Source organism: Bos javanicus, chromosome 29 (assembly GCF_032452875.1).
Source record: "Bos javanicus breed banteng chromosome 29, ARS-OSU_banteng_1.0, whole genome shotgun sequence".
NCBI classification, from domain to species: Eukaryota; Metazoa; Chordata; class Mammalia; order Artiodactyla; family Bovidae; genus Bos; species Bos javanicus.
The window spans coordinates 22,447,759-22,456,448 of NC_083896.1; the positions used below are offsets into that span (position 1 = coordinate 22,447,759).

The following is an 8,690-nucleotide window of genomic DNA, read 5'->3' on the forward strand; positions in this document are numbered from 1 at the left end:
CTCTGAAATAAAATTTTAAATTCCTTTAACATTTAAGAAACTGTTAATCTTGAAGTTTCACTTAACCTAGAATTCAAGTTCTAATAAAGAAAGATAAGTTCAAGGCCCAGGCTTTAGCATAGTGTCTGGCATTAAATATTTGAGTCAGTACCTTTTTACTAAACTGAAATGAACTTAAATTTTCATTTAATAACATTTTCTTATATGTAACAGCACGTCTCTGGCTTTCCCCAATTATGATAAACCTTAACACAGTTTTACTCACGCAAAACTCAGGAAATTTCTACTAGAGATTTTTTTCTAAAGCGAAAGGAAGCACGGAGACCTCCGTAAATAGCAGCAGCAGCAGCATCTCCCACGTGGATCCGGTAATTCTCCAGTCCTAGCCCTTCATTCAATCTTCCTTGCTTAAAAATCCCCTCAACATCCATGGTGAAATACAGGCCTTTGCTCAGGCTTAAATTTCCCGGATTTCAGGTACCCGGGTTAAGGCCGCTGTGAGATTGACAGGCATTTTACCCAATAGCATTGCAGAGAGGCGTATCATTTGACCGACGCACCAATCAGCACGCAGAGTCTCCGTCGCCACGGTGAAGACGGAAGTAAAGCCCTGCGGCGCCCCATGGACTCACTCCTGGAGCAGTTGGATCGTTTCTCTGAGGTTCTGGCTGTCTCCCGCACAACCCACGTCAGCACTTGGGACCCCGCAACCGTTCGCAGGGCTTTACAGTGGGCTGGCTACCTGCGCCACATCCACAGGCGCTTTGGCCGCCACGCCCGTATTCGCAAAGCTCTGGAGCAGCGACTGCAAAACCAGTGGAAGCAGGAGGGTGACTCTGGGCCCGCTCCAGCCCCGGACTTGGCGAACTTTCAGGCCCTGGGGCACTGTGACCAGCTGCTATCTCTGCGACTGCTGGCGAACCCGGCCCTCGGGGATGCCTCCTTTCACTGCCTGCTCCAGCAGCTCTTTCCCGGCCCCGGCGTTCCGGACGCCGAAGAGGAGGCGCTCCAGGGCAGCCTGGCCCGCTTCGCCCGCTGCCGGGCCGCTGCCCACATGCTGCGCTTCCACGCCTACAGCGAGAACCCGGTCCTTCAGAAGGACTCAGTGATGAAGACGCAGGCGGAGCTGCTTCTGAGGCGTCTGCACGAGGTGGGGGAAGCCGAAGCTGAGGGTCCTGGCAGGCTTCTCAGCCGCCTGTGGGAGCGCCTGCCCCAGAACAACTTCCTGAAGGTGGTGGCGGCCGCGCTGCTGCTGCCGCAGGCATCCCCCCGGCTCCAAGAAGAGGAATTGGGAGTAGGCAGCCCCAAAACACCGGGAGACGGGCGTCAAGAACTGCTTCGTTGGCTTCTGGGGAAATCAGATATCGTGGTTGCCTTTTGCCGCAACCTCCCAGCCGAGCTTTTAACTTCCGTGGTGGGGCGCCATCCAGAGCTGTCCCCTGTCTACCTGGGTCTGCTCACAAACTGGGGTCGCCAACTGCACTATGACCTTCCGAAAGGCCTTTGGATTGGAACTGAGCCCCAGGATGTGCCCTGGGAGGAGTTGTTCAGCAGGTTTCAAAGCCTCTGTCAGGCCCCTCCGCCTCTGAAAGATGAAGTTCTAACTGCCCTGAAGTCCTATAAGGCTCAAGACGGAGATTTCGAAGTCCCTGGTCTTAGCATCTGGACAGACCTGTTGTTAGCTCTTGGGAGTCGTGTGTGATATTGCACTGGGGAGGAGAAGTTTTCAGCCCAGACCCCAGTTCTCTGTGGGCAACATTGTGTTACTGATTACTCGAATGTATGGTTTACAAAATTAAAATTCCTGTTTTCTCACCACATCTCCTGTACTTTCATGTGTCCAAAATATTATTTTAGGTCCTAATATATAATAAAGTAATTGTAACTTAATTACAAATATGTAAAGTAACTGCCTTGTAGTGCCATGGATTTTCTGGATACAGGAGGTAACATTGCAAGTATCCTACCTAAAACCATAGAATTAACAAGTGTTTTAGAACGTGCGTTTCTAATAATCCTGAAAATATATGTGCTTGTCCCAGAAAAAGTAGTTTTCCAGTGACCAACAAGACACCGTTTTTACATTATTAATGCCTTACTTTTTTAGGTTTTTTGTTGGGTTTTTTTTTTTTAAGTCCTCAGAAGTGAAGAGATTTCTTTAACCAACAACATGTGTTGTCAGAAATAGTTTGGAAAACCAACTGGCCTAGTTGGACTTTATACCCTGGATTTTGGCCTTGTTAACCTGACATTCTAATAAGTTAACCAGCCTTGTGTGCCTGCGTGCTCAGTTGCCTCTGTCTCTTTAGGACCCCCTTCCAGGCTTCTCTGACCATGGAATTTTCCAGGCAAGAATACTGGAGTAGGTTACCACTTCCTACCAGAGGGGATCTTCCTGACCCAGGGATCAAACCTACATTTTCCTGCATTGGCAGTTGGAACATGTGTTATTCAGAAATTTTGTTTTTCATTTCTGCAAATTGAAAGACCAATAATTTAAAGCATTGCCTTAAAGACAAGGAAAAAAGTTTTTAAAGCATAGAAAATGCAAATCTATGCCTCTGGATTTGATGGCCAAAGAATCAAAACAGACTTCTAAATTAGTACTGCTTCTGCCATTGAGGTTAATACATCACAACCTTGGTGTTAGAATTGCCTTATGTTAAGTGTTGAGTATAAAAATAAAGTTCTCCCACTTTTCCCTTGGTGATTGCCCTATGGGGGCAGTTTAGAATATTTGTTTAGTATATGTAGGAACCTAATTTTGTGAGTTTACCCAGATGCTCCACACCTGGCAGAGTGATTCCCAATCACCAAATTTAAGAATAATGTATTCATTTTTATTAGGGGGGATACTACTTCCTGTTCAAGATGTTTTCTTCCATATCCAGGTTAGTTGGTTGCAAGATTCTTCAGGAAATGTAAAAAATCAGCAAGTTGATTTGAGCAAAAAAATTTGTATAATATAGAATTTTTTTGTTCTGTAGTGAAATCTGGAAGACAGTACTGTCCCACTAGCAAGTACACTTTCCCAGATAGATAATCCTGTGTTAACACTAAACAAGTTTGTATTTCCTGCAATTTGATTCCCTTTTCTAGCTCTAATCCATGTAGGCCGTATTTTAGATTTAATTTGCCATGATACAAGAGTAAAGACAATTCCTTCTGCTCATTACCTGAAGGTCTTTTTTCAGGAAACATAACTCAGTGAAGAGTTCTATTCACACAATTTGTAATATTGACTCATTACCATAAAATTTAGTTTTAAAGAGTGAGATTTTGTAAACTTATTTCCCTATTTCTGCTGCTACATTGCACTTTTATTTAAGATAAAATGATAAAAATGGTTATCGACTAAAGAAAAATTTTAAATCTATTTTTATTTTTAGTCTCCATGCTATGTTCATTACATAGGTAACCATATTTAGTCTTCACAGCAAGATTGTATTGTTATAAATCTAGATATAGGCTAAAGAAAATTAACTACAATACCCGAGCACACAGAAAATAGGCAACATGAGAGTAGAAGCTAATCTGTTATTTCCCCCCACCTAGAGCCTAGAACAGTGCCTGGCATGGCTTGCGGGATCTTAGTTCCCAGACCAGGGATCAAACTTCAGCAGGGCAGTGAGAGCCCTGAGTCCTTATTACTGGGCATCCAGGGAATTCCCTTTAATTTCTATTCTTGATCTTATTTTCAAACAAAGTTCAGTTGTTAAGTCATGTCTAACTCTGGGAACCCATGGACTGCAGCATGCCAGGCTTCCCTGTCTATCACCAACTCTGGGAGCTTACTCAAACTCATGTCAATAGAGTCAGTGATGCCATCCAACCATCTCATCCTCTGTCGTCCCCTTCTCCTCCTGCCTTCAATCTTTCCCAGCACCAGGGTCTTTTCCAAGGAGTCAGGTCTTCACATCAGGTGGCCAAAGTATTGATGTTTCAGCTTTTAGCATCAGTCCTTACAATGAATATTCAGGATTGATTTTCTTTAGGATTGACTGGTTGGATCTCCATGCAGTCCAAGGGACTTTCAAGAGTTTTCTTCAACACCACAGTTCAAAAGCATCAATTCTTTGGTGCTCAACTTTCTTTATAGTCCAACTCTCACACCCACACATGACTACTGGAAAAACCATAGCTTTGACTAGACGAGCCTTTGTCAGCAAAGTAATGTCTCTACTTTTTAGTATGCTGTCTAGGTTGGTCATAGCTTTTCTTCCAAGGAGTAAGCGTCTTTTAATTTCTTGGCTGCAGTCACCATCTGCAGTGATTTTGGAGTCCAAAAAAATAAAGTCTGTCACTGTTTCCATTGTTTCCCCATCTATTTGCCTTGAAGTGATGAAACTGGATGCCATGATCTTAGTTTTCTGAATGTTGAACAGACAAAGTTGAACTTAAAGTTAAGGACTTAAAAAGATGATACTAATATAGGAATTTTATTATCACTCCAGAATCTATATCTAGGAAGAAAGTGAAAGGAAGGAATGGGAAATTGAATAAATGAATTCAGGATACTTATGAAACAACAGATAAAATGACTGCCTATGTATGTTGTTTTTTGTTAATATTATGGAGGACAAATATCAATGCTCTGTTAGAACTTCCCTCAGGCTGGCTGTATATTTATTAAGTATATTAAAATGTTTTAAATCTAAATGCTGTTGTCTAAGAGCTGGCTACTTACTTAGGTTCTGATTCTAATGGAAAATGTGTAATATTTGACTTTGAGTAAAATGTGTAATATTTGAGTAAATAAGGCTTTGCATTTGTATGCTGTCATATAGTATACAAAGTTCTACAGTTAAATAATCTTAGCAGAACCTCTTGATATAACTGTTAGGGGAATGTGCTGTGAACTTCAAATTTTATTAATCAAAGATTTGAGACTACAGTTCAATTTGTCATGAATTCGAGCAAACTTTGGGAGATAGTGGATGATAGAGGAGCCTGGCATGCTGCAATCCATGGGGTTGCAAAGAGTCAGACACAACTTACCGACTGAACAGCAACAACAAATAATGACTTTAAGTGGTAAAGTCAACAAGGATCTGGATCTCCTCTAACTTATATTCACTCCACAAATCATTTTTGGAGGGGGTAGATTGGTGATGTGAAAATCAATACAGGAACTGGCACATGGGAGAAAATATATTTATCAAATATTATTTAAATTCAGGTTATTATCTACTATTATAACTTTAATCTGGCTTATTCACTTTCAAAGTCAGAGTCTCCTCATCTATAAAATGGAAAAATTCTAGCTTGTGGTTGTCTGGTGGAATGGCAAGGGAGGTTGGATTGGGATATTTGGGACTAGAATGAATAAACAGCAAGGTCCTATCATATAGCACAGGGAAGTATATTCAATATTCTGTAATAAGTCATAATAGAAAAGAATATGAATATATGTGTATATCTTAAACACTTTGCTGTATACCAGAAACTAATAAATGTATTATTAATCAACTATGTGTGTGTATGCTCAGCCATGACTGATTCTTTGTGACCCCACGGACTGTAACCCACGAGGCTCCTTTGCCTATGGAATTTTCCAGGCAAGAATACTGGAGTGGGTTGCCATTTCCTACTCTAAGGGATCTTCCTACCCAGGGATCAAACCCACATCTCTTGTGTCTCCTGCATTGGCAGGCAGATTCTTTACCACAGAGCCACATGGGAAGTTCCCAAACTATCCATGGGGGTGGTGGTTTAGTTGCTAAGTTGTGTCTGACTATTTGTGACCCCATGGACTGTAGCCTGCCAGGCTCCCCTATCCATGGCATTTCACAGGCCAGAATACTGGAGTGGGTTACCATTTCCTTCTCCAGCTATACAATACTAAATCAACTATACTTCAATTAAAATAATTCCCCAATATGATCTTGGTTCAAGAAATTTAATCAGTTAGTATTTTATTTTATTATATTTTCAGTGAGTTTATGACATGCAGACAAATACAGAAATGTTATAATAAATTGAAACTTTTATTTATAAAATTTTTAAATAACATTTTTTTTATTTTCTTAAATTTTAAACTTCTAATTTTGTACTGGGGTATAGACAATTAACAATGTTGTGACAGTTTCATGTAAACAGCAAAAGGACTCAGCCATACGTACACAGGTATCCACTCTCCCCAAACTCCCCTCCCATGCAGGCTGCCACATAACATTGAGCAGAGCTGCATGTGCTCTACAGTAGGTCTTCGTTTATTTATTTCTGGCTGTGCTGGGTCTTCGTTGCTGCACGGGCTTTTCTCTGGTTGTGGTGAGGGAGGGCTCCTCTCTAGTTGCGGTTCTCCAGCTTCTTATTGCAGTGGCCTCTCTTGCTGTGAAGCACGCACGGGCTCTCGGCTGCTTGGGCTTCAGTAGTTTGGCACGTGGGCTCAGTAGTTGCGGTTTCTGGGTTTTAGAGCACAGGCTTAATTAATAGTTGTGGCACATGAGTTGGTGGCTCCACAGCACGTGGGATCTTCCCTGACCAGGGATCAAACCCATGTCTCTTGCATTAGCAGGTGGATTCCTTACACTGAGCCACCAGGGAGGCCCTGAACCTTTTATTTTGTAGTGAGACTTTCTGCTGTAAAATCTTGCTTTTCCCCCCAATGTTTCCTCTCCTGCACTTTTTTCTAATGTCTCTCGTGATTCTGATTAGGCCTATATTAAATCTTCTTACACTACTCTTATTCCTACAATCTCTCTCTTTCCTAGTTTTTATCTCCTTACTACTCTATGCGTATGTGGAAACTGCTGTTACCTCCTAGAAGACATTTCCCTATCTTCATTTTGGTAATCCTATCTCAGCCCCTGATGGCTCAGCGGTAAAGAATTCACCTGCAGTGCAGGAGACACAGGAGATGTGGGTTCGATCCCTGGGTCAGGAAGATCCCCTGGATGAGGAAAATGGCAACCCACTCCAGTATTCTTGCCTGGAAAACAGAGGAGCCTGGTGGGCTACAGTCCAAAGGGTCACAAAGAGTTGGACACGACTGAGCTACTGAGCATGGCACGGCTCAGCCCCAAGTTTCCGCTAGAAGTGGCCACCCAGCTAGAGAGTAAGCTTCCCAGTCTGTCTTGCAGTTAGTTATGTGTGGCCATAACACTAGACTTTGACCACTTGTGTATAAGCAGAATTGATATGCACAACTGAAGGTTCACACTCCAGAAATATGAAATCATTTGCCTTTAATGCTCTGTTTGTCAAACTGGCTGAAGGGTCACGTGGTACTGGTGAGCTACCTTGAATTACAAGGCTGAGAAAGATTGGAACAACTGCTGAGAAACATAAGGTCAGTGTTCAGGATGGCAGACCAGAGCCCACTTGTCCCATGTATCTTGTTATTAGAGAGAGAAATACATTTCTCTTTACCCTTCTTTTATCCAAATCACTGCTTTGAGGTGTAGCTGTCACATCAACTTTGCCTATATCCTCGGTAAATATATTGGTATATTCTTATAATCCACTCTTATCTATCTGATGTTTAAGTAGTCCATTATGTTTTAAATTTCAACAAACATTTTTTTTCCTGTAAGTGTTCTTTGGCTTTTTACCCTCTCAAATCTGTCTGGTCATTTTGTATAATCTGATGTTACATGTTTATTTTTTGTGATTCCATTTTTTTTTTACATTGTTATTTTATATTCTGTAGTAAGGCCAGTGTAATAATTTCAAAACCTCAAGTCCCTGGGGATCTAATCCTGTTTGTTGTTTCTATGATTCTCACTCATGATAATTTGTTTCTTTACATATTTCTTTATATATATTGTAAGTTCACGTTTGTTTGGTTTAATCTATGGAAACCAAGATGTCTAAATAGGGTATTCTTTCCCCAAGAGGGCATTTTCAATGGTTTCTGTCAGTAGTGAACACATGTAACCTAGGGGCACTTTGGCAAGGTTTCTGGCTTAAAGCAAGGAAATTTGACTTCAATTTCCCTACCTTGTGGCTTGCTCAAAGTATAAGTTATAAATCTGATTTGCATACTATTCACGCCTCTTTGCTTTTGGAGATATATATATTTGACGGAGAAAGATATTCTGGAAATTTCCTTTATTTCTTAAAATTTCAACAAAGCATTCGAAGCATATATTATTGAGAATCTAAATGTTTACAGCAGTTGAGTCCTGCTGCCGCTGCTGCTGCTGCTGCTAAGTTGCTTCAGTCGTGTCCGACTCTGTGCGACCCCATAGACGGCAGCCCACCAGGCTCCCCCGTCCCTGGGATTCTCCAGGCAAGAACATTGGAGTGGGTTGCCATTTCCTTCTCCGGTTGAGTCCTACTGAACATATACTCATAGTTTTGCCAAAAGCAGACGGCCTCTCTTTAACTCTTGCCACTCTGAATTTTCCCCTCAATACTCCTCTTAAAGAAGTCAAGGTCACCCATCATCTTTATCATCCCAAATTCAAAGGACATTTTTCTGATCTCAAGTAATTTGACTTAGTAGCATTAGATGTTTTGACCCCTTTCTACTTTTTGAAACTAGGCTTGAAATTCTGCTCTCAAAACTTGTGTGACATTCCTCTATCCTGGTTTCCTCTTACATTTCTAGCTATATTTTTCTCATTCTGATTTTTTTTGGCTCCTTCTCCCTGAATCAATCTTCCCCAGGATTTCTCAAAGTGTAATAGTCTGCTTCCTCTCCTGTACATGCTCTCATCCCAGGTGATCTCATCCCTTTTCCAAGG

General features: G+C 41.6%; 2 protein-coding genes across 2 annotated transcripts in view; one reads left to right on the plus strand and one right to left on the minus strand.

The window, feature by feature from the left end:
• GAS2 (growth arrest specific 2) overlaps positions 1 to 623 on the minus strand; it is a 180,297-nt gene extending 179,674 nt beyond the window's left edge. Inside the window, exon 1 of the mRNA XM_061406189.1 lies at positions 326 to 623. The gene's annotated coding sequence lies outside the window, so the exon portion shown is untranslated. The remainder of the gene's footprint in view (positions 1 to 325) is intronic.
• Positions 564 to 1,818, plus strand: FANCF (FA complementation group F). The gene has a single exon (XM_061406188.1). The coding sequence runs from the start codon at positions 623 to 625 to the stop codon at positions 1,700 to 1,702; it is 1,080 nt and encodes a 359-aa protein (XP_061262172.1). The 5' UTR covers positions 564 to 622; the 3' UTR covers positions 1,703 to 1,818.
• Positions 1,819 to 8,690: the final 6,872 nt, after the last annotated feature.

What these genes read in the sequence shown, in the direction of transcription:
- FANCF (XM_061406188.1), top strand. Translation starts at nt 623, where the DNA reads ATGGACTCACTCCTGGAGCAGTTGGATCGTTTCTCTGAGGTTCTGGCT.